The 25612-nt window shown below is 53.8% G+C and overlaps 1 protein-coding gene across 3 annotated transcripts; it reads right to left on the bottom strand.

Moving 5' to 3' along the window:
* Positions 1–1780: 1780 nt before the first annotated feature.
* FHL3 (four and a half LIM domains 3) lies at positions 1781–24078 on the bottom strand. Of its 3 annotated transcripts, none has more exons than XM_081017072.1 (6): positions 23948–24078; positions 5576–5763; positions 4604–4778; positions 4261–4430; positions 3144–3330; positions 1781–3008 (listed from the first exon to the last, which is right to left on the bottom strand). In XM_081017072.1, exons 2-6 carry the CDS (start codon positions 5729–5731, stop codon positions 2857–2859), a joined length of 840 nt encoding a protein of 279 aa, XP_080873198.1. In that variant the 5' UTR covers positions 5732–5763; positions 23948–24078; the 3' UTR covers positions 1781–2856. The 3 variants fall into 3 exon arrangements, with proteins under 3 accessions (XP_080873198.1, XP_080873200.1, XP_080873199.1); XM_081017074.1 differs by lacking the exon at positions 23948–24078 and adding an exon at positions 23745–23768; XM_081017073.1 differs by lacking the exon at positions 23948–24078 and adding an exon at positions 12996–13159.
* Between the last annotated feature and the right edge of the window lie 1534 nt (positions 24079–25612).

Here is a 25612-nt window from a genome sequence, read left to right as displayed (position 1 = left end):
GTGGGGTTTGCAAGTAGCCCTTGGGGAGAGTCCTAGCCCACCTCCCTCTGAAACTAGATACTGTCCCAGGGAAGACCAGGCTGCTGGTGGGGACTGAGGACCTCAAGCCATAGTCCAGCCCAGGGTGCAAGTGGCTGAACCAGAGGCAGGAGGGCAGGAGCATAGGAAAACTGCTCTTCCTGTTGGGACATGGGAGAGTGCCAGTGGAAACTGATTTGAGTCTCTGCCCTGGACAGCACTAAAGGGGCATTTTTGGAAAGGAAAGGCATGCAGACTTAGATAAACAGGGCCAGGTGCCGAGGGAGGGAGGGAGCAGGCAATTGTATGGCTGATAAAGGCACATGGGTATGTGTAAGATTCTTCCCCTTTCACTCTTCAAAAGCCTTTTCTCACTCCAAGACTGTGAAGCTGGCAAAAGAAAGGGGCCCAAGGAGGAGTGGGTACCAGCCCCCTGTCGCAGCACACACAGGTGAAAACAGGTCCAAACAAGCCAACGAGTGACCAGCTCATCTCTCCTGGAGAGACTTCCCTGGACAGAACAGGCGGTGGGCATCTAGAACTAACCAGCCCAGTGAAGCAAGCCCAGCATGGTCCACAGGGGGCAGCTTCTGCTTGGCAGCACAGGCCTTTGCCTGATCCAGCAAGGCACTTTTTCCAAGGCTTTAAGAACTGCTGAGCATGCACTTTTGCTTTGCAACTTAAACCCTTCAGTGGCCCACACTGGGGTTCCAGGGAAGGAAATGTCGAAGTCAGCATTGAGGAGTGCGCTGCAACTCCTAAAAATGAATGGGTGGGTTGGGGGTGGGGGAGAGACACGTCTACAAGCTAAGCAAAGGTCTCAGGCCTCACAGACCGCCTTGCAAAGCCTCCTTCCCTGCCTGAGCCACAACGCGCCCCCCCCCCCATGTCACCCAGCCCAGCAGTTTCCCTCCCTGTGGTTCCCCAGCCAGAGGAGCCTCCTGCATCCAAGGCCATTTCCACCCCCACCGTCGCCTTCCAGCCTTGCCCCATTACCTCACCACCCTCCCACTCCCTCCCCACAAATAAATCAGGCAGGCAAAGCAAGTCGTGACCCATTCATGTTGGGATGGGATCCAGATGTTGCCGGCCACAGGCAGCTGGGCCATTTCCTTTTTTGGAGAGGAACGCCAGGCCGAGGGGGATCCCAGGGGCCCAGAGGTAACAAAAGCCTGGTAGCTGGATCTGTGGGGGAGGGGGGAGGGCTGAGCACCCCCCCTCCCTGCGCTCAGAGCTGGATGGGGGAAGCTGCTTTCAGAAGAAAAAAGGCTCTTCCAGAGATGCACAACAGTCAGCCTTGCCCAGGTTTGCAAGAGCGGGAGCGGTTCCACTGCATCAGCCCAGAGATCAGCTGCCCTGGGTCCATGTCCCAGCAAGTCCAGGGAGCGGGACAGGGTTGCAATTTCAAGAATATTTTGTCTTCTGTTTACAAGAGTCCAAGGAGCCCCCACCCTGCTGCAAAGAAGGCTGTATGCAGACAGATTTGGATCCTAGAATGCGTGTGTGTCCGTCCTTCTGACAAACACAGAAGGGGTGGAATTATCCAATTTTCCTTCCAAACAGCCACAGGGCAAAGTTTTGCATGTTCTCAGCCTGCTCTGAAAGCCACAAATGGGAGGTGAGGTGGGGGGAGGAGAGACAGGCACCGATTGCCCTGCCGCCACCCCCCCCAAATGTGAGAAAATCAAGTGCAAATTCCTGACGGGGCAAATGCAGTATTTCCCCCCTCCCTCCCACAAGTTGCTAAGAACGACATCCATGGTCCAGTAACATGGTTTATTATATAAAGCCAGAAAGCGGGGGGCGGGGCAGACACTGGCCAGATATGGGCAAGGCTAGGAGGAGTCCCCCCACCACCACCTCCAACAGGCAGAGAGAGAAACACACACACACACACTGACTCCCCCACTGCAAAATATCCAAGGAACTGGCTACACAGTACATGAACAGGATGGGGGCAAAATATTCCTTGGAAGAGGGGAGAGAGAAGGAGCCAGGAAAAAAGTTTAGGATATAGAGAATAGGAGCCGGAAGTGGCTTCCTGAAGCTGGAGAAGATGGGGGGGGGGTCACTTTGGTATCGTTCTGGAGATCCTGCTAGGCAGAGCAGCTGGTGCTGAGCAGGCCACAAAGTCACTGTGGGTGGAGAGAGTGCCAAGGCCCACCCTAAGGGTCCTGAGCACCCTCAGCGCCCACCCTGCAAGGGAGACCCACTTCTGGAGCCTTGCCTGTTTTGACAAGTTTGCTCCCGGGTCCACTCACCCTCCCCTCCTACCACTGCAGACAACACTTGGGGGGAGAAAGATGGGTGGGGGGCAGGACCCCTGGGGGGCAGGGAGGCACAGCACCCTCCCTTAGAGGCTGCTAAGAGAAGGTGGGGTGGTGCCCTCCCTCCAGCCTCTGCTTCCACCTCCCTCACTTCAAAAGCAGGGAGAAGGTGGGACTCTTGGCAGGGGGGGAGAGCTTGGAGCTACTAGCCCCAGAAACTGGAGACTCCTCCCTAGAGGCTCAGGGAAGGGGTTGGTGGGAGGTTGGAGGGGCTGCAACCGCTTCAGACATACATTCCCCCTGCATCCCATGCTGGGATGGCCTTGCATAGACAGGCTTTGCTAGGCTGCAACAGCAGGAGACAGGGGACGGAGGGAGGGAGGGAGCGGTCTCCCACCTCGCAGCACAACCTCTGGGGACAAAGTTATGGGGGTATGTGAATCCAGCCCCTGAGGCCCAGCCACAGAGAGGCAGGGAAAGGGGAGCAGGGAGGGAGCACCCACTCTGCCCCACTGTTGCTGCTGCTTCAGGATGCAGGAAGCCTGGAAGACAACCGGCACCAGGCCCGGCCTCAGAGGTCGCTAGCGCAGTCGCGGCAGAGGATCTCCTCGTTCTCCGGGATGAAGCCCTTGCCCACGAGGGAGGCGGCACAGCGGGAGCAGCTGAAGCAGTTGTGGTGCCAGTGGCGGTCCTCAAAGGAGACGTATTTGCCCCCTCCAAAGCCTGGGGAGAGAAAGAGAGGGGGATGGAGAATGGGATGTGGGCAGGGCTGGGACTTGCAACAGGGCACCCCTCCCTGGCCCCCACCCTCAGGGGCCGCAGGAGGCCTCCGTGGCTCCGCCCACCTCCCGATCTCACCTGTGATGGGCTTGGTGCAGGCGCTGCACTTCTTGGCATAGAGGCTCCCAAAGCACTTGACACAGTAGGGCTGGTCTTCCTGAGAGGTGAACTGCTGCCCGGCCAGGGGGGTCTGGCAGCTCGTGCAGACGAAGCACTCCTTGTGCCAGGGCTCGTCCCGGTAGGTCACGCCTCCCTTGGTCAGCGACTGAGCGGGAGAACAGAAAAAGAGTCTGGGTGCTGGATGGGGCCAAGGGTTGCCACTCCAGTCCAGCATCTTGCCCTCACACTGGCCAATCGGATGCCTCCAGTGCAATGGCAGAAAAAGAACAACTACATTTTGAAGCTGAAACTGTCATGGGGGCTCCTATGCAGCCAGCAATGAGGTTTGGATCACAACTGTTAGCTTCTTCAATAGGGTTGTCCTGACACCTTTACAATGTCTGTGCTGCTGACTGTCAAACTTTGGGATTGTTGAAATATAGGTAAAGGTAAAGGGACCCCTGACCATTAGGTCCTGTTATGACCGATTCTGGGGTTGTGGCGCTCATCTCGCTTTCTTGGCCAAGGGAGCCAGCGTTTGTCCACAGACTGCTTCCAGGTCATGTGGCCAGCATGACTAAGCTGCTTCTGGCGAACCAGAGCAGCACACGGAAACGCCGTTTACCTTCCTGCCTGAGCAGTACCTATTTATCTACTTGCACTTTGATGTTCTTTCGAACTGCTATGTTGGCAGGAGCTGGGACCAAGCAATGGGAGCTCACCCCAATTTGCATTGTGCCACTCCAGTTGGGTCTACTAGACCCAAAATTGTTAAGCGATGTGGACTAAATTGCTTCTGGGGTCCCTCTGGGATTAGGGGCAGTGAAGCTTCAGCTTAATTAGTTTCATAGTAGATCTGCCCCTGCTCCAGTGGGAAACCCACAAGCAGAATTTGAGCATGAGAGCAGCACTCTCCCTTCCAGCTACTGATATCCAGAAGCATTGCTGCCTCTGACTACACAGGCGGAAGAACAAGAGTAATACGCACAGAGCCCCTGTCCACCCACCCAACCCAAGTTTTCAGGGCCTGAGAGGCCCCCTGCCCAGCTGTCCCCCTCCCCCCGCACACTAGTTAAAAAAGCAGACGGGGCCCCACCTTCTTGCAGTGGGTGCAGCGGGGGGCGAACTTGCTCTCGTAGCACGGGACGCAGTAGTAGTCCTTCTGCTCGGGGATGAAGGAGCGAGCCCCGATGGGCTGCTGGCAGCCGCTGCAGAGGAAGCAGTGCTCGTGCCACGTCTGGCCATTGTACTCCAGCTTCCGGGAGCCTGTGGTGGGGCATTGCAGGGGGTTGGATTGGATGACCTTTGGGGGTCCTTCCCAAATCAACAGCACTATGATTCTAGGGAACCCACGCTAGCCGTGGTGACCCCGGCTGCGGAGGTAGTTCCCCTTGCCCCCCTCCCTCGTGGTCGGGGGGGGAAAGGGCAAAGCAGCCCACCTGGCATGACCACCTGCTGGCAGGCCACACACTGGGAGGAGAACTCCCGGCAATAGCAGTCGTTGCAGAGCAGCTCCTGGCCCTGGCAGGTGAAGGGCTCGTCGGCTAGGGAGCGGTCGCACCGGAAGCATCGGAAGCAGCCCTCGTGGTAATGCCGGTCCTCGTAGTAGAGCTCCTGGAGTTGGGAACGGAGGAGAGGAGAGGTCAGGGGGCAATTGCAGCGAGAGCCAGCGGGAGCGGGCTTGTCTGAGAAAACAACGCCCTTACGCTATGCTCCTGGGGTGGAGGGAAGAGGCAAACGCACACCTTTGAGGAGGAGGAATTCGAAGCCCTCGCTTACCTATCTTTCTGTGGAAGAGGCTCTAGGAGGCCAAGAAGCAAAGCGCAGCTGCATCATAGGGGGCTGGACTAGATGGGCCCTGGGGTCCCGCCCAAGTCTATGATTCTATGATTCCCCAAAGGTCACCGGTGAGCAAATACAGAAGCAGCCCTAAGCATGGGCCCATTTCCTCCCATTTTGGGGGTGCAGTCAGGCCAAAGTGGGTCTACCTGCCCCAGCAGCCTCTTCTCAAGATGCCCCAATGGGAAGCTCCTAAGCAGGGCAGAGGTGGTGGCCTGGCAGTCATGCTGCCTGGCAGTCAAAGAGAGCCATTTCCCTTCCCCACGGAGGTCTTGTTCAGCTCACCTTGCTGGCTAGCAAGCAGGGGTGGCGGGTGGCAAGTCATCTCATTATCCACTGAGCAAAAGGTCCTCCTTTCCTAGCCTGTCCTTTCCTTGTATCACAGCTGGTCCCTTTCAGGAGGCTGGTTGTTACTTCAAATGGTGCCTGACATGCAGGAGGGGCACTGCAAAAATCGCCTGTGCTTGGAGGATCCCAGCTCATGCCTGGGCCAAAGGCACCAGGAAGACAAGGAGCAGCCACCGCCCCCAGGGTCAGTTGAGCAGAGGCCTCCCCTCGCCTTGCCCCCTTACCCTGCAGTCGTGCCCGATGGGCTCCTTGCACTCGTCACAGGTGTTGGCAAAGTGGGTATCATAGCAGGGGATGCAGAAGGGCCCCTCGTCCACCTGGATATATTTGCGCCCATAGAGGGACTCCTTGCAGCTGGCGCAGTCAAAGCCTTCAGTCATCCTGCTGCGGGCTGGGACTCTGCACAAGGGTCCTGGGGGAAGAGGGAAGAGAGCGGCTGTTAGCCTCCTTGCCCAGGCAGAGAAGAGGGGGAGTAGGAGAGGACTGCTGCCTTGCTGGCTGGCAGACTAGCAAGGTCACCCAAACGCTTGCAGGCAGGACCGAGAGAGACTCAACTCGTTTCTTCCAACCCCTTGTTGCTTTGGGGTGGTGGTAGAAAGGACAATTCCAAAAGTACTGAACTGCATGCACCTGAATTTCCAGTGCAGCTCCACACACCTCCCTCAGCAGCTCCTAGCCCTGACAAGGGTTAAAGTCCCAGCTGGCAGTGACAGAAAGCTGGGCCAAGGCTGTTCCTGAGCATGTATTCAGCTGGTGGGGAGGGATGGGGAAGCCACTCAACCCTGTAGCAAAGGAGAGTGCCAAGTCCCACTCTGGTTTCACAGATCCAGTCACCTCTCTCTCTCTCTCTCTCTCTCTCTCTCTCTCTCACACACACACACACACACACACACACACACTCTCTCTCTCTCTCTCTCACACACACACACACACACACACACACACACACCAAGGCCTGTCATTTAGGACCCCTTTCTGGAAGCAGCAAACATTCCAGGAGCACTGGGTTGATACACTAGAGATCAGGCGCTTAGGAGGACTGAGGTTGCCTCTCCAGCTTTTTGCAGTGAGGGGGGCTCTGCTAACCCTCCTGGAGAAGAGGAGCAAAGTCCTCTTCCAAGGAATCACTGCATTCCCCCAGCCCCACAACCTGCAGCCCCTTCCTGCTTGTTCCCTGTGCTAGCAAAGAGGTCAAGGAACCTTTGGAAGGCAGGCATCTGCTGCTCTCCAGACTGGAGCTCCTGCCGCGTGCCGGGACTAGCTGGCCTGGAACCAGAGGAGGGTGAGCCATATTCCTGGCCTCCAGGAAATTCCAACATTTCAATCCTTTCGAAACAAACCAAAGACAAAGGGGAGGAGGAGGAGGAGGCAAATCTCACCGCCCCCCTGCAATGCTGCTTTGAAATGGGAGTCCCTGCCTGAGCTCCCTTCGGGCCATGGGATGGGGTAGAGGGCAGGGCACACAATGGTTGGTGGTGCAATCCTATGTAAGCGGTGTTTACTTTTTGAGTAAAATACGCATGATTGTGTTAGTACTCGCAACAGATGGTTCTATGTAGTGACAGTCTATCATTCTTGTAGAGAAGCCAGCAAGTATTATCTTCAGGAAAAGGGTTACAGTACTTGACCACATCTGGCCCAATCCAATGCTGCACGCTCATGAATGCAGCAGGACTTGCTCTCCAGTAAAAGTAGACTGCAATCTTGGATCCTCAACTTCTCCTTTCAGTTTTATTCTATTTGTTTTGTAAAAAAATTATATACTGCTTACAGTGGAGAACTTGGGGCTCTCAAATTTCTCAAGACCACCTCTGCCGCTTGATTGTAGAAAAACCTCAAAGCTGTTTACAAAAAAAAATGGTTCTATTAGCTGCGCCTCTTAATGGCCGCCTGACATGCAGAAATTCACCAAGTGAAGTTCTTCATGACATGGCCAGAGCAGTGGTGGGAAAAGCAGATTGCAGCCAGAGATTCTGCACATGTCCTTAGAAGTAAAAATGCTTCCCTTCTTAGAGTGGAAACAGCCCAGAACAGGGCAAGAGAACAATGCAAGGCTTTGATCACGGCAAGCTGGGTGACTATTCCCTTCCTGCAATAATACCTGGCATGTATCAACCCAGGTCAGAGAAGCCACGCTGAAGCTATTGTGCATAGATGGGACATGACTCCTGGGAGGTTTTCTCAAATTTGCCCTAACGCCTTTATGTCGGAAGGACTGCACAGAACCTGGCAATTACTGCTTTAGGTGGTGGTTCTGCCCGCAGCCTCGGCCGTTTTGGAACCTGGTTTTTGGAGAAAAATTACACACCTCCCCACAAACAGGACCCTGCCATTGACTCACGTGAACCTCTTCACAAACCAAAATCTGAGCAAAGCTTTCATGAACTGTCTTCTGATGGCAGCCGCCTGGCTCTGGCAAAGCTCAGGGAAGACTGAAAGGGGAGTAATATCATCACTGGCGTATTATTGGTATTGTAATTAAGGGCCTCTAGCAGCAATGATTGAGAAATTAATTAATGCAAAAGCTCAGGGTACTAAAAGGCCTCTCAAAATCAGACAAGCTTACTAAAGTGTTTTTATTAGATGTATTAATTAATGCAAAATAGCTTTTTTATAGCATATGATTTTGCACTAACTTTCCTTTAGAGAAATTATCAGACCTATGCATTTATATCTCTTTATCCAAGCCCCACCCCCCACCCCCTTTGTAGGGAGATTTGTATGCTTTTCTGTTATTGGTTATCTTTCTGTCTTTATGGTATCTGTCTGGAAATGAAAAATGAAAAACAGTAACTTTTCTTTTTCAAGCAAATGCACTCCTGGCCATACATAAAAGCCAAAGAGCACAAATTCTGACATGCTGCTTTAGGAAGCTTCTTGCCGTGGGGCCTTGCCCCAAAGCCAGCCGCAATTTTCAAAGAATGGGGAGGAGGAAGAGAATTGACTTCCTGGATACGGGATACAGGAGGAGCAACTCTGTGCCAGAGGAGGCCAGTCCCTTTGCCAGCTGAAACTCTCTCTCTGCAACTGCCAAGGCAGCATTAAGCCCAGCCCAGGCAACACCACCGATCTACCTTCCTTTCTGAATTTAGAAGAGCCCCGTCTGTCTCCTCTTGCTCACCTAAGAGGGTTGCCTGTGCTACCCCAAGGCAATGTGTGCAACCAAGGCCCACACGCCAGGCTTGTATCAGCTGGACAACTTTGCTTCGGAAACCCCTGAAGGTCAGCTGAGCTCCAGGGTTCAGAATTCCTGCAGGACTTGTGCATGGCCACCCAAGAAGTAAGAGGCATTGTGGGAAGTGGCCTTTCAGGACGAGGGGAAAGAACAGGACAGGCTGCAAGGCATTTTACAGAAGGCACAACACAGAAACGGGGGCTTCTCAGGGTCCTGAAGCCCGCTGCCCACAAAGCAACAGAGCCCTCCCAGGGAAACAGAGGCACCCTGTCTCAGCCTTGCACAAAGGGGGAGACACCAGCGGTTGGGTGCTCCCCCAGTAGGCAGGTCTCTCTGGCAAGGGCTCTACTGCGTTTACTAAACACCCAAAGGGGAATCGAGTGCCACAACTGTCCCTCGCTGAGCCTCCATCTTTGAGGATCTCCCCCAGGACAGGGTGGCGTCCTGCTGCTGCTGCTGCTGTAGGAGCAGCCGAGTTTCCCTGGTGGCAGAAGAGGGGGGCCGGCAGAGGCAACAGGCTGATATTGCTCAACGACTCAAGGAAAGTTTTCTCCAAATTTGGTCAAAACAGTCCCTCTCGCTGTGGCTCTTTGTTTGGAGAGCTGCAGCTTAGGAGGGAGTTATTTCCAGCGGGAGGGACATAAATCAGGTATCCAAAAGTGAAGGCACAGTGGCAGCTCTTGGGCTTCAGCACAGCCAGCTTCCCCACATTTGTCCTCTTGCGCCCGATATCGCAGCAGTGGGAGTTCAAGGGAAGCCATGGCAGGGAGGGGGAGAGAGTGCAGCCGAGACCAATCCTGATCCGTTTTCCAGACTATTAGACAACCATAGTCCCCCCCCCCCGTCGTCCCCCCCACAGGCAAGCCCTTCAAAATCTGGAATAGCACCAGATCCTAATGAGCAGGAAGTCACTCAGTTTACCATCCCTCATGCAGGCATAGGAATCCAGGCCATCTGCCGCGGGCAGGGGATGCAAATGGCAGCCCTTTGGGATGGGAAAGGGGTCTCTAAGAGTGTGACTTGGGGGGCGGGCGATACTGCAGGCAGGAGGGGAACACGCAGCACCTTTTCCTCTTCCCCCATCAGAGCAGAGGTGGATTGAATTTCCATCTGCACAGCTGAGATTTTCCAGACCTGGTGAGAGTGGGCGCGCGCACACACATCATCTGGTATCAATTACAGCCCCAGCACAAGCCGGAGCTAACTGCAAATCCGTCTCTGCCATTGCAAAATCTCCCCATGGGGACCAGGGCTCCTTCCTTGCCAACTCCTTCCTCTGAGCAGCCTGCAGAAGGAAAGTGGCTCACAGCTCCAGGCTCTGCTGGCCAGGGCACCAGGTGGTATTAAGGGATCTCGGAGCTGGGAGCAGAGTGTTCTTTCAACAACAGGCACTTCGACTTTTTGGTGCCACAACAAACCGTTGCTTGCTCCGAGATGCCAATTTGAAGCAAAACATTCCATCCTCTTGGGAGATGTCTGGAGGTGCTATGGGACACCTGGCCGCCTTGAGTCCATCCATTTAGGACCAGGCTAAAGGGTGCTGCCTGTGGAAAACAGCAGGCTCTTGCCCACAAAACCAACTGGACAAGACTGGAGAGCAAAAGTCTGGCTTTTCTCGGCCTGAAGGGTCAAGGCTGAGGGAATTCCCTCTGCTTTCTTAGGAGAAGAGATCAGAAAGCCCAGAAACTGGTGGAAATAGCCTAGAAAAGACAAGATCCCTCCATGAGGAGGGCCTCCAGAGAAGACAAGCGACCCAGTGGCTGGCCCTAACTGTCTTAAAGGGACGATCCAGAGGATGCCTTCCCCAGCCGAGGCACGAGAGGGGAAAAGCTACCTTTGCACAGCTGACATCCCAAAGCATCCACCTTATCAGCTTGGCCCCCTTTGGGGTTTCTCATCTGCATTAGTCAAATAGGCCCGGCTTCCTCCCTGGCTTTTTCAAAACCCTGCGAGGATTTCTGCCAAGTTACAGAGCCGGATGGGATCTTGTGCCGCTAAAATGGGCGAGGGTTTCTTGAACTGAGAACCACTGCACACATAAAGAGCCTGGCTGCTGGATCAGGCCAAAGGGGGCCTGTCTAGTCTAGCACTCTGTTCTCACAAGGGCCAGACAGATGCCTCTCTTCTGGAAAACCACCAAGCAGGTCAATGGCAGGGCTATCCCCACCTGCTACTCCAAGCAGCCCATGGTACTCAAAGGCCTCCTACCTCTGGCAGGGCAGGTAAGACCATGGCCTGGGGCAACCTGTTCCATCTTCCCACATGAGGGGAAACTAGAAGGTGCAACCCTCCCACCAAAGCCCTGCTTACTGGGATCGCATAGTGGCAGCTTCTGGCGAGATCCCACATGAGCTCTGTGAGATCTTACAGGAAGCCGCCACCACTTGTCCTCACTTCTCTGGTGGTGGCAATGGCGGGCAGACTCTGAACCCAGCCATCGTGAGCCCGATCACCCTCCATGAACTTGTCCAATTCTCTTTTAAAGCCATCCATGTCAGCAGCAGGTGGCCATCACTACCTCATGGAGGCCTTCTTCCACTGGAAAAGGAAATGTTTGCTTGTTGTTGTTTAGTCGTTTAGTCGTGTCCGACTCTTCGTGACCCCATGGACCAGAGCACGCCAGGCACTCCTATCTTCCACTGCCTCCCGCAGTTTGGTCAAACTCAGGCTGGTAGCTTCGAGAACACTGTCCAAGCATCTCGTCCTCTGTCGTCCCCTTCTCCTTGTGCCATGTTTGCTTACAGGCAGGCGAATCTTGGTGGAAAAGGAAGGCTGACACGTGCAACACAGAATCTTCCTCCCAAGCTCCATGTGTGACATTTTGGGTAGGGTGTGCAATTGATGGCAACAGATACTGTGAAAGGGCTGTTGGAAACAATTGCTAGCAACAGGCAGGCAAGGTAAAAATTCCACCACACACCCACAGGAAGAGCTACAGGGGTGTGGTGGGCATGATCCAAGAGCCTATAAGGGGCCCCCCACCCTGCAATGCCATGGAGCAAAGGGCCTACATTCTGCACAGGGGCCTCACAAGCCAGGTGGGTCAAAGAGGCTGGAGGTGAGTCGTTTTGCCTCACCCACCTGCAGAGAGACAAGCCAGCGACTGTTTGCTCAACTGAAAGGAAACACACACTCAGAGCAGTGGCATCTCCAACCCACCCACACAGGCACAGCTTGCAACACTGGAAGGAAGACGTTTGTCTTCCTACATGCTATGCTGTTTGGTCACAATTTCCATTCGCTGCGCACACAAGCACTTTTTCTGGCCTGCCAAGGTTAGGTGAATCAGAAGGCCCCGTAAAAATGAAAATAACTGAAAAGGACATGTCGCCCGCTGGCTTCAAAGAGGGCTTCCTTGCTTCCTCCCTAGCGGATTCCCTGCTTTTTGCACCAGGTGTTAAGAGGGCACAGCACTGGCACCAGCCCTTTTCACAGCACACGCAAGCCCCTCGACATGCCCTTGTCACAAGGGCAATGTGGAAGGAGGCATTCCCTGTTGGGGCCCATTGCCAGTGGGGATGGTATTTCCCCATGGCAACTCAACCCTCCTTTTCTCAAGAGCACTCAATGACACCCCAGACACAGGCAACATCCAAATGGCAGTCAAGCTCATAATAGCGGTGTCTGCTTTCCACTGGAAGGCCTTGACCTTCGCTGTTCCTCTGGCCCACGCAGCTATCAGAAGCAACTTCTCTCCAACTGGAAAGGAGCTCCCGTATTTGGGAGGCAACCAGAGTCAAGCACAGACTCCTGACAGTTGGTGAGTCATTTTCTGGGTTTCCTCTAGCACCTCTCTGAGCAGCAGGCTGAAGCATGAACCGAGGTCCCTTCGGACTCCCAGCCAAGGAGTCGCTGGCTCACAGTCTCCGCGGCGCTCGAGAAGCTACGAAATTATCCCTTTGCGGAGGCTCTGTAACCTCTGCCGTGGTGCGGTTCAAACAGATACCACCAGCAATTCCTCCCAGCCCAGAAAGTTCAGACAGTTTTCATTTTCTGAGTAACAGAGCATTTTTGTCGGGTGAGGTAAGCATCCTCCAGCTGCCAGGTCCTGCTCTCCGCTAGGATTGCTTAAGAGCATTGCTGCAGGAGGTTTGGGTGGTGCTAGTGAGTGAGACACACACACACACCAGGCGAGAGGCGGCAGGCAGCAACCCAAAGCAGAAGCCGAAGAAGCAGAAGCTCTCCTCTCCATGCAGCTGGGCAGCAGGACTCCCTGGGGCCTGGATTTCCCCTTTGGCACACAAACAAGGCAAAGCCCATTGTTTTGGGGGGAGGGGGACAAGGAGGGACAAGGAACATGGCCCTCCCTCTCCAAATGCACGTTCTGAAGGCATTCTCGCCGAAATGTAAGAAGAGTCTGCTGCTGGATCAGGCCAATGGCCCATCTAGTCCAGCATCCTCTTCTCACAGTAGCCAACTAGATGCCCTAGTGGAAAACCCACAAGCAGGATGTAAGCACAAGAACTCACAGGGCTCCTTTGGTTTCCAGCAAATGGTATTCGGAAGCATGGCTGCCTCCAACTGTGAAGGGAGAGTAGCCATTGTGGCTAGTAACCATGGATGGCCTTCTCCTCCATGAATCAGTCAAATCCTCTTTTAAAGCCTTGCAAGTTGGTGGCCATCATTGCCTCTTGCAGGAGCAAGTTCCATAATTTTAACTACGCCCTGCTTGAAGAAGGACTTCCTTCTATGTGCCCTGGAAGCCAAGCTAGGGTGTGTGTGTGTGTGTGTGTGTGCGCGTGCGTGCGTGCATGTCTGCATGTGCGCACAGTCCCAAGTGTGAACGTGTTTGTTTTCCATGGTTTGTTGCTTTTAAGTTATATGCAGCAGGCAACTGAGGAAGCATCAAGTCCCACTCATGTATCTTTCCAAGTGCTGAAAAATATGCCCAAGTGCCCTTTGCTGCAGATGGCATTCATATCCAGTAAGTGATGAGATTCAGGCCATCTGAGAACAAAAGGCACTGTAAGAAACCCATGAAAAAGGGTCCCAATGGGTTTGTCAAGGGGGAGGTGGCTGGGCCAGAGAATGGTCATCCAGGTGGACAATGTCAGCAGGTGAGCAAGCAGCGCCTGAGAGGTGCAAGTGACACATCACAAACAAAGCTGGGGGCAAAAGAAAGCAGTGACAGGGAAGGAAAACCATTGATGCCAAAGACACACACCCCCACTCCAGAATGGGGTCCCTTGCCTCTCTAACTGTGCCTGAGCCCTACATCAGACCAAACAGAGATGGTCTTCCAACCTCCCCACACACACACCACCCATTTCTCCTGGAGTTTGGCCCCTCATCTCTCCAGACCCCATGCAGAGACCTCGGGGCTGGCAGGAGGGGCCTGAAGGTTGACAAGGAAGGCAGATGTGAAAATCCTCCGGTCTATTTTTTGCCCCTGCACGATCCAGGCTCAAAAAAGAATAGGGAGGCATCTCCCGAGGATGGTGAAAGCAGCAGGTGGGAAAGGGCAGACTCTTAAATTGGGAACGCACCAAGACAGAGGGGGTCAGCTGCCTCTGACATTTTGTGCGGCCACGTGACGGGGCACAAGGGGGACCCCTCTTCAAGAGCTGCCTCTATTCTGGAGTTGTATTTTTAGTCTGGGAGATGCCAAACATTCAATGAAAGTGTGTGTGTGTGTGTGTGTGTGGCGGGGGGGGGGAGAGATTAGAGACCTGGAGGCAGCAACTGCTCTTGGCTCAAGGCTGTAGCTAGAAAGCAGAGTGGCAGGGAGGGTGTCCTGGGAGGGCTAATGCCACCAAGACCCACCTGCCAGGCTGCAAAGGTGCTGAGATGGATCAGTCGCCCCAGAGAAATGTGGAGCTTGCAGGAGGTGCTGCAGTCCCAGAAGGTAAAGCCACCCCAGTTGGGAGGCCAAAAAACTTTCTTTCCTGGGCAGCTTTAGAAGGACGGGGCTCCCAAAAGGCAGCTGCCAACACATTACACTCAAGCTGCATAGAGGCACCCTCTGTGCAGTGGAGAAGCCTCCGTTTCCCACCACAAACTTTCCCATGATATGCTGAGAAATGGGTGCAAAAGACACAGGTCCAGAGGGGTACCTAGGCAGGGGTGCTGGGTTGGGTGAAGGAGCCCAAGGGACCAATGCAGTGAAAAAGGTCTCTTGAACCTCTCAGTCCAAACATCCAGAAACACTTTGTCAAGAGCAGCATGAAGGTTTTCCAAGCTATATTGAGGTTTTTCCTCTCTTTTTCAGAAGTACAGATCTGGATCTGTTTGAAGCCTCTTAAAACTTTCCTTCTGGGGATACCCAGTTCTGCAGAGAGGCTGGGGATTGAGTAAAAACATTCCCAGCACCATCACACAGCTATGATTCTGAGGGGCTGCTGTGACAGTCAAAAAGGGTTTTCATGAGATTCAACTCTGTTCTGCAGACATGTGCGCACAAACACTAAAGGGTGTGTCTGATGTCACACGCAGAGAGAAAGAGCACGCCTCACCCAGGGCATCCAGCAGGCCCCTCTGTTGCACAGCATGGAAAATGCCTGGAACAAGTCCAAATCCCAGGCAGGGCCGAGCCCCAATTGCCATCAGGGGACCAGGCAATAAAGGCTGGGAGCAGCCCAGAGAGCTGTTTGGACTTCCGCCGCCAGATCTCTCATGAAGGGGCTCTCTCAGGGGCTTAGGAGCTTCCAAAACTGAAGGATGGGTGGAATGGCCTATAGAAACAGGGCAGAGGGCAATGCTTGCAGCTCCTGGCTTGGCTGGAAAAACCCCAAAGCAGCCCCCGTTTCCGGGAGAAAAACAGAACAGCAACAGCCTTGCTGTACTAGGAAACCCTCTGGGGCCAGATGGGGACCTCCCAATGAGGAACTTTCTTTGGATGAAAGATGCCCCATCCCTGTGAACCCAGGATGTCTCCTGGGAGGAAGGAGGAGTGATGGTTCCCTGGAGGAGAGCTGGAGAAGGAACATTCCAGGCTGCTGAGTCAAACTGTGGGGGGAGAAAGGGGTGGATGTTGTGGCTGCCTCACTAGCCTGAATAATTGCCAGCCAAAGGTAACCTAGGGGTCTCAGAGCGGGCCTGGGTGTGCACTGGGTGAAGCCAGGAGGAGCTCCCCAAGGGCCATGGGCCTGAGGCTGGGGCCAGCTTGAGGAGCTGTCCAGGGTCACAGACACTCCAAGCTTTTCAGGCTCTGCAAGAAATCATGGCCACTATTCCTCTTAGGGACACTGTGAACCCTCCATATGAAGTTGATTGGCCAAATAGGAACACTGAAGTCATTTCCCAAAGTGGCTGTTTAAACCCTGAGCATAAATTCAGGCAGCCCTTCAGGAGGCACCTTTGACCTTCCCAGGAGCAAAGAAAAACCAGCCAGCATGGCCCCTTACATGACCTCCAGATTGCAGCAGAGCCACCCATCACCTTGAAAGGCAAGCACAGGGGAGCTCCAGCCCCAGCCACCTTACGAAGCCTTGTTCCCCAAAGACAGCAGCATGCTGGGGCAGCACAGCAGACCCGAACAGTCCTGAGCTGCCCCAACACGCCCTTTTTCCTCCAAAAGGAGGTGCTCTCAGCAGAAGAGCTTCCACCAAAACACACCAGAAGCAGCAACAGAGCCTGTCCTCAGCAAGACTCCTATGGCCCCATCATCACTCAGGTGCAGGCAGGGTGAGCCCAGCCAGGCACGTAGCTCCAGAGAGGAACCCCCCCCTCCCCTGGATCCACCTTCGTTAATGATTTCCTAGTGCTCAGAGACATTTAACCCTTTCGGATGTCTCCCCAGTCAGTTACACAAGGAAGGCAGCTTCTTCCCACCAAGGCAGGAGCAGCCAATAAAGAAGGAAAGAGCTGCTTTTCTGCCATGGTCAGACCACCCCCCTGGAGGCCTGTATCCACTTCTGGGCACCACAAGGATATTGACACGGTGGAGTGTTTGCAGAGGAGGGCGACCAAGATAATCAAGGGTTTAGAAATAAAGCCTGAAGGCGAACAGTTGAGGGAGTTGGGACTGTTTAGCCTGGTGAAGAGAAGACTACCTAGAGTAGGCAGGGCTGAATGTATGTGAGAGAGACAGACCCGAGAAAGGACAATGAGCTCAATTTAGTTCTAGGACTGAAAGCAAATTCCTGGGCTCAGAATGTTCTCCAAGGAATCCAGTGTGTTAATTCGGTGTCTTTGCACCCGGCTCTGGTTGGCAGATCTTGGAGTTCTAGTAAAAAGAACAAGGAGATCTGACAAGCCTGAAGTGCACCCACCTCCCAGAGGTCCTGCTTAAGTTTTAAATGAGGTGGGGAGTGCTGTTGGCTCAAGCCAGCCTGCCTATGGCTGGGAATTCCACCACCTATTGGAAATCTGGATTATGTGGGACTGTTCACGCTACAAATTACAGAGCAGCGATCCAGACAAAGGATGTCCTGCATGCCCACAGGAGCACCCATTTGCAGGATGGGCCCTGGCACTGAACACAGATGGCACTGTGACTGAGCCCCATGGAAAGAGTGGGCAGTATGGTCATCCCAAGCTCCTGGGGTGGGACACGCTGCCAGCTGGCCTTGTAATGACAGGCAGGGTGATGGTTAGCAATGAGAGAACTACCATCCTTTCCAGCTATGAGGCATCAACACTCACTCTACCTTCACTGGTTCCTCTTTGCTGCGACTGGCCATATTTGTAGCGATGACTGCCAACAGAGAGGAAAATCCTGGCTGTGCAACAATGGAAGCCCCACTGAATCTGTCATCAGAGGCAGCTGCTTGGCTCCAGCTTGGCAATGAAGGGCACTCCATGGGGAGAGAGGCCAGGTTGCTGGGGTGGGGAGGGGAGGTTTTTGCAGATCCCTCTGCTGGGATTCCAAGCTGCTTCCATTTCCTGTGCCACATCCTCTTGCTGGGGGGCTGATTCAGCAAGCAATTTCCCCTCTTGCCATAGAAGGGTGGCAGGCAGGCAAGAAAGTTTATTTGTGGCACACTGAGCGCAGGCTTGGTTTTAGTTTTCAGAAAACACTGGGCACCAAGAAGAAGCAATACTGTCTGGCCTGCCCAAGTGCTGCTGGGCAGAAACACTATTGACCAGAATTTTTTGAGTTCTGGACTGAAAGGGTCTAGTGTCTCCTACTGCAAGGAATCAAATATGGTATTTTAGTAGAAAAGGAGTGTGCCTGCAAAGATGATAGACAGCTAAGAGATGTTCCTACAGCCAAGTCAAGTCTGTGGTGCAGTGGTGACGGTGTCGGCCTATGACAAGTGACACCAGGGTTCGAATCCGCACTTGGCCATGAAGGTCGCTGGGTGACCTTGGGGACCAGTCACAGGCTCTCAGCCTAGCCTACCTCACAGGGCTGTTGTGGAGATTAAATAAGAACGGGGAGGAGAAGCAGGTAAGCTCAGTGAGGAAAAGGTGGGATATTAATTCAATAATAAAATAATAATAAAGGAATAAATAAAACAAGTCATTCATTTGTCTTTAACATGAGAACACAAAAAAGCCCTGCAGCTGCCTCATAACAAAGGCCCCTCTAACAGATCAGCAGGTTCTCTCAGCAGCCAATCAGATGCCCCAATGGGAAGCCCACAAGCAGGATCTGAGACCTGTGATTCCCAGCAACTGGCACTCAGAGGCAGAGCACAGCCACTGTGGCAACTGGGAATCAATAGCCTTTGTCTAATCCTCTTCCAAAGCCATCCATAATGGTATCCATCACAACAAGTAGGAGTGGATTGCATCCTTTAACTTGGTGTGCTACGTGAAGAGGTCTTTGCTGCTCTTTGAATGCTTGCAAGCAGCAGCAGCCCAGCAGAGCATGGACCTTCCTCCCAGTCACCTCCAGCCTCCTCTGTAATGAGTCACTGAGCACGAGTCCCTTTAAGAGCTGAACAAATAAATATTAGTAAAAATGAGGAAGCCAACAGAGGCTGGGTCTGCACTCTGCTTCTTCTGCCTTGCACATTTCCCACAACAGGAAGCCCCACATCCGCTGCCTTATTCCAGCAGCCTTGCGGAGGGCTTCCCATGTGGGGAGAAGCGGAACCCCCAAACCACCTGCAGCCTGTCCCTGCCCCTCAACTGGACAGCCCTCTCCACGTCTTGTGCAGAATCGCTGTGTCCCACTCGTTTTGGGTGCAAGCAACGCCGTCAAACAAGGTGTTGTGGTCAGAATGTCAGACTAGGCCCTGGGAGCCTAGAGTTCAAATCCCCACTTGGCCGTGAAGGTCACTGGGTGACCCTTAGGCCAGTCACTGCCTCTCAGCCTCTATTTACAGGAATCTTTTGAATTCTGGACTGAAAGGGTCCAGTGTCTCCTGCAGGGAATCAAATGTGGTGCTTTAGTAGAAAAGGAGTGTGTTCGCAAAGATGACAGACAGCTAAGAAGATGCTCCTACAGCCAAGTCAAGTGTATGGTGTATTGGTGAGAGTGCCAGACTACAACCTCGATGAGACCAGGGTTTGGATCCCCATTTGGCCATGAAGCTCACTAGGTGACCTTGGGCCAGTCACTGCCTCTCAGCCTCACCTACTTCACAGGGTTGTTGTGGGAATACCATGAGGAGGGGGAGAACCTTGTACACCACCTTGGGACCCTTGCAGCAAAGGTGGGACATAACTGTGATAATAATGACGCACATGGCTAAGAAATGGTTTTCAATAGGATTCGGAGGCACCAGATTCTGACACTCCAAAGCTAAACAGCGAAATGTGTGCCAATCCCACCACCAAGCCTACAGGGCGTTCTGGGGACACCCCAGAGTTAAGCTGTGCTCCATACCACACAGCACCTCCTTTTTGCACATACAGTACTCTTTCTGTGCTTTCAGTAGTTGTCCAGCAACCACACTGCCCCACAAGCATGTGTGAAAGGCCCAGGATCCTGCCCCCGAGGTCCCTATGAGGCATAAGCACAACCGTGAAGCCCCCAGGAGGTCTGGTACTCAACCCCCTATGAAGAAGGGTTGAGCGCTGAAGGAGCCACCCTTGCCAAAATCCAAACCCTGCCCAGGAAGGGGCATCTCAGCACAGAAACTCTGTGTATCAGGTTCCCCTTTGGGAGCCAGGTGCCTAAACTCAGCAGTTCTTGCCTCCCAGCCTTGGAGAGCCACCAGTTTCAAGAGCCTGGGGTTGATCAGCTGCTTTGCATGCAGAAGGTCTCTGGTTCAATCCCCAGTGGCATTTCCAGGGAGGGTTGGGAGAGACCCCTGCCTGAAAGCTTGAAGAGCCACTGCTGCCAGTCAGTGTAAACAATACTGAACTATCTGGACCAATGGTCTGACCTGGTAAAAGGTACAGTAGCTTCGTATGTTCATATCTCTCATTTCCCTAAGCATCAGAGTGAATGCAGTATCTGCAGCTTCCCTTTTTCCAAATGCCTCTCCTTTCAGAGTGCAAATATCTATCTCACAGTTATATGTCTTTGGATAAGTGATACTAGTAAAAAAGAGAGAGAGCATGAAAGGCTGCCACCGCCACCGCAAGCTGGGTCTCCTGTGGTCAAGGCAGGCTCTGAGTGCCCCAAAGCAAAAAGATACTTCTTCCAGGAAAGGCACCCACAGCCTTGGCAGCAGAGGAAGAGTCACCAGACAAGGTGCCAGATTGGCATCTCCAATATGATGCTGGCACCGTCTCAAATAGATTAGTCAGTCTATCGTCTGCAGTGGATTCCTTTGTCTGAGGATCTCTTGGTGTGATAAGGCAAGGCTGCCCCCAGAACACTGATGCAACAGCAGCCTTGGAGCCCGGCCTCCAGCCTAGCCCAAAATGGCAAGGAGCCGTCCAGCGCAGAAAGCGCAGGCTGGCTGGGTATGGTCAAGGGTTCAGGCCCAGCCGGCCTCCCCTAACTGAAAGAGGAGAGTCAAAATCTAGCTATGATGAGGCATCTATGCAAAGAGACCACATTGGCTTCCAGTTGCAGGCCCAGCACCCAGCAGGTTGCACAAGCCTGTGGGGGCAGGCCAGGTTTGAGCCAGCAACACCCATGTTTGTCAGCTCCTTAAAACGCCGCCCATTTAGCTAAACAGACCTGTCCCTTATGCTCAGTGCTGCCATAACAAGAGAGGAGTCTGGGGCAAGGTCTCCAGTTCTAGACCAAGGGAGGGCAACTTAGGTGGCATGCACACCCATTTTACAGTTTGCTTCAGCTGCTTTTAAGCAAACAAGGGATGAGAGTATTCACACATCATAGGAAGATTCCCCTGCCACCCAAGCGTTGAACCAGAGTGAAATCACATTGGGCTCTTTGGAAGCTTATCAGAAGCCCTACAAGAGGAATTTGGCCAAGCAGCCCAAATGAAAACTTCCTGCCTTACTAAAGTAGATCTTCTTCTGCCATGTTTTGCTGCAGAGCAAGAATGAGATCCTCAAGTAGATTTTGAAAGGCATAGAAAGCATTCCTCGATGGAAGGAGGTCATAATCCACCAAGGAGCATTTGCAAGAGTGAAGCTAAAAGCAGTGGCTTCTCGTGAGAAAGGCCCTAAAGCTGGTTCAGGCTGAGGGCCCAACTAGTCCAGCATCTTGTTCTCATAGCAGCCAACTAGAGAGCCAGTGTGGTGCAAAGTGTTGGACTAGGACCTGGGAGACTGGGTTTCAAATCCCTACTGGGTCATGAAGCTCACAGGTTGATCTTGGGCCAGCCAGTCATGGTCTCACAGACTAACCTACCTTGCAAGATTGTTGTGAGGACAAAATGTGGAGAAAGAGTAGCATGAACTACAGCACCTTGAGCTCCTTGGAGGAAAGGTGGGGTTCAATGTGTTTCTCAAACTTGGGTCTCCAGCTGTTGTAGGACTACAAGTCCCATCATCCCTGATCACTGGACCTGCTAGCTAGGGATGATGGGAGTTGTAGTCCAACAAAATCTGGAAACCCAAGTTAGAGAAACACTGCAAACTAACCAGATACCTATAGGAAGCCTACAAGCAGGACTTGAGCATAACATCTACTCTCCCCACCTATAATTCCCAACAACTTCAGAGGCATACAGCTTCCAACAGCAAAGGGAGAACAAAGCTTTATCCTCCCTGAACTAATCTAATTACCTTATAAAGCCATCCAAGTTGGTGACCATCACTAGAGCTTGTGGTAGTGAATGCCATAATATAACTACGCACTGAGCAAGGAAGGACTTCCTTTTGTCTGAATCTCTGAACATTTAAAGTCAGGAGGCAGCCCGGGGGCTCAAGGCTTCATATTTCCTATCAGTTTCTTGTTTGTGCAAAGGCAGTTGCTTTTACTGCATTGCATTTGGTACGAATATATATATATTCTCTCTCTCTCCCCCCCCCCTCTCAATTATGTTGGAAGCCATTTGGATGAAATATTTTAATTTAAGAAAACCATGTAGGAAATATATTACTCAGCCACCCTGCTGACTCAAGATGAAAAGGTGTCCCCATGTGCTGCAGAGATGAGCCCAGTCACCTTGGGGCACAACACAAACTCAGAAAAGTGGATTTCCTTGTGAACGACAACACATCCTTCCTTTCCTCCAGCCCTGAACTGTCCACAGCTGGACAGCCCAGAGACACCCGCAGCAGCAGCAGGAAGAGAGGGCAGGCTTCCCCTTTCCGCAGGAAAAGCAAACATGGAAGGCAGGGTAAAAGAGCATGGTGGCAGTGGAATGAATCTGGAAATCCTGGAAACTTGATTCCCAGCACACTTTTTCAAAAAACAATAAAGCACAAAGCATCTGTTCACAGGGAGTTCATTTAAGCCAGTAGCCATAAAAACAAAGGAGCTGGAATGAATCCATTTACAAATGTTGTGGGTGGGTGGGAATGTTAGTTAGACATTAACAATCAAGAAGCCTGATGCTTCAACTCAATATCTTATGCCAAGTCAACTGTGGGACCCTTGTGGCCACAGCTGGCTCCCGTGCCTGCACAAAACTTATTTGCCATATTCGCTGTGCTGCCTCCTCCGAACCCTGTAATTGGAGCACCTACATTCCCAAGATTGTCAATTAGAGCATGGTCATATTTAGGACACACCCATTTGGGACAGGGTCTGCACTGGGATGGAAGAGAACCTGACTGAATCATTCTGTCTCATTGACCAAAACTGTCATCCTGTCCAAAATTGAAGGGACATCTGGCTGTGCTCATTTCCCACATATAACCTCCTCTCCAAAATTTCTTTGAGCATCCAGATCTCTCAGTTGAGGGTTCAACAGTCACATGAAGAAAATTCTCTCTTGGGGGAGGCGATTCATAACGCACGCAGCAGCAACCTGAACCTGAGGGTATGAGCTCCCCCCCCCCCTGCAAATCCTGTAACACATCCAAACGAGATGGGGCTGGTGTTGAAGATGGACACAGCCACATGCAGCAGCTGGCGGGGGGGGGGCGTGTAACCCGGACCCCCAAGCTCAGCTCTCAACTGGTCTTTGCCACTCACAAGACACGGAGTGGAAAACAGATCAGAATGGAAGGGGGTCTTGGGGGAAGGCAAGGGATTTCTTGTCTTTATAACTTGGTCTTACTCTCAAAACCTTGGAGAATGTTGAGGGCAGGCATACCCTACCGTTAAACAGGGTCAGGCTATCCCAAGCGCAGATTTTGGGGAACCTTTGCAGGGCCCACCCCCCAGGCCAGCTGTTTAGCACAAAACTCTTAGTGGTCGTCGGAGTTTTCTGTGATAACCATCGGCAGGGACGAGTCAGCGCCATTTGGGCTTCCTGACTCAGGGACTAAACGGGGGGACACCCCCTACCAAAGCGCCATGGAATCCCCAGGTATTATTACAACTTTCCGCAAATTCTCCTGCCACGAGATTTCTCCCGCATCCTCTGACCCACAAGGCGCTCATTCACACATTTGCTTCCGACGTGAAGAGTGCAGGTGGGAAAAGGCCTTCCGGAGACGTGGAGACCCCTGGGCCTGTTTTGTTGCCCCCCTCCCCGGCGTTGCTGGGCCGGAGCGCTTTGTCTCCGCGCGTCGGAAGCTGCACGGGACAGGGAGGTCCTCCCCACCCCCTCTGCCCTACCTGGGCGAGGCTGCACAGCGCGCTTCTAACCGCGAAGCCGGGGAGGGGAGGGGACGCCTCCCTCCGCCAAGCTCGGTTTTCAAGCCCCCCGGCAACCGCGTCTGGACGCAGCGGCAGCTCCGCCTTTGCCGTCGGGGAGGAAAGTTCCAGGGCGCGTTCCCCTGCGGGCAAACTTTCGCTGCCTCCCGGGACCGGTGAGGGGACCCGCTTGCCCGGGGGTCAAAAGGGTCTCAGCCCGCGCCCGGCGTGGGGGAGGTAGAAACGGGTCTGAGCTCTTTTTGCGCGCGCGCACCCGAAAAAAAGGACGCCTTCTTCCGTCGCGCAGGCAGCCGAGGAGTCGCGCGCCGGTTCGCCGTGTCCTACTCCGGCTGCTCCCGATGCCAGGCGCTTGCCACGCGGAGCCGGCCAGGGTGCGAGCGCCGGGAAACAAAGCCGAGGCGGTGCCACCACCCCCTCGCCCCCCGCCTCGCTCCCTCCACCCGCCGTCGCGCCCACCTGCTGCGCCCTGTCCAGCCGCGGCTTCGCCAGAGGCGCTCGGCTTGTCCCTCTCTCCGCCTGCCCGAGTCGAAGTGGCGGCGGCCGCGCCTGCTTCCCTGGCCTGCCCTCGCGGGGCGGAGCCGGAGCCGCCGCCGCTGCCCACTAGGGAGGGGAGGGGGCCGCCGCCGCCGCCAAAGGGCCCGCCCAGCAAGAGCCCCCTGCCGCCGGCCCAGAGGCCTCCTCGCCGCGGCTTGGCCCGGCTTCTTCCTGGGCGCGGGGCAGGCTGCCCCCGGCCGGCCGGCTGGAGGGGCAACAGCAGCAGTCTTCGCCGGGCGTCCGTCCTCTTGATCCTGCCCCGGGACTGGATCAAGGCGGCTCCGCTGGCCCGACGGTGCCTGCCCTGTCCTGGAACAGCAGCAAACGCAGCATAGCGTACAGCAGCCCCAAGGCGGTGGCGAGTGGTGGCATCGCTGGTCCCGGAGCCCGCAGTTCCACTGCCCCGGTGCGCTAATTCAGATCAAAGGCGCAAGAGGCTTCCGCTGCGGGTTTCCTTGGAAATGAGACCCCCTATACCTCGAATTTAAATGGAGCTCATGTCCAAATAAGCGTGCACAGGATTGCGGCTTTGATCTTATACTGCTCGTGGTTATAGTATACTAAAAGTAAAGTTCCATTTAAGACATCCGTGTCCCGTTTAAGGCAGCCCCATCCATTAGGACGACTCCAGTGGACTCTTAACATAGTAAACAGAAGCCCTCCCCGCTCTGATGCTGCTGGGTCAACCCTGAATGCGGGCTCTTCCCGGGCTTAGCCTGATAAGTCGCATCAGACCTCTGCTGCCTCCCTCCTCTTTGTTGCTCTGGGTTGAATTCCCTCGAGCCGGGCTTTCCTGCTTTACAAAACAAACAAAAAACCGTGAAAGATTTAGCAACCCCCAATCCTCGTTGCTTCGATTCAAGTTGGAACTAGAGTCTCTGCAACTCCGCTTCCATTTTTCCAAAAGGGCTCGTCCTCTTTTCAATACAAAATGACAAGAATGTTCACAGCATCCCTAGAAACAAAGCATGGCAACCTGGGATGGTCCTGGTGATGACGCCAACACACAAGCATGAACTTACCACAATAGGGAACACACACCCATGCCAGAGAGACTCGCCTCACAGCTGATACCTGCTACTGTCTGTCTCCACACATAGGGGGAACAGGAGACAAGGGACAAGGATCCCACAGCCCTTCTGGGCCAAGGGCTCAAGACCCACTCAGGGAAGCAAAGTCTTTTGACAAGGAGCCAATGGGAGGGACAGGAGACCCTACAACAGCAGCTGTAGCATGCCTCCTCTTGAGCACTTGTCTGGGGAGCTGGGGATGGAGATGGAGCCTCTGCCCCCTACTCACCTTTGGCATATCTTGGGGGGGACGACCTCTAGTCAGGGGCAAAAGAGAAAGATCAAGGCCACAATACCAGCAGCTCCACAGGGCAGGTTCCTAACAGCCACAGCAGCACACAGGAGTCAGGCACTGAAGGAGGCCTTTGCTACTCCACCCCTTGCCCCACTGCCTTAACTCCTGATTATGAAGGGCTGGCACCCTGGAGAGGTAGAAGAGCTCGTGTTTGTCATGCAGGGGTCACAGGTCCCCATGCAGGATATGACCCCACACCAGGACACCCACCCTTCATTCATA

The sequence above is a fragment of the Podarcis pityusensis genome, assembly GCF_964106645.2.
Source record: "Podarcis pityusensis genome assembly, chromosome: 8".
Taxonomy (NCBI): domain Eukaryota; kingdom Metazoa; phylum Chordata; class Lepidosauria; order Squamata; family Lacertidae; genus Podarcis; species Podarcis pityusensis.
This window is presented reverse-complemented; position numbering and strand designations above follow the sequence as displayed.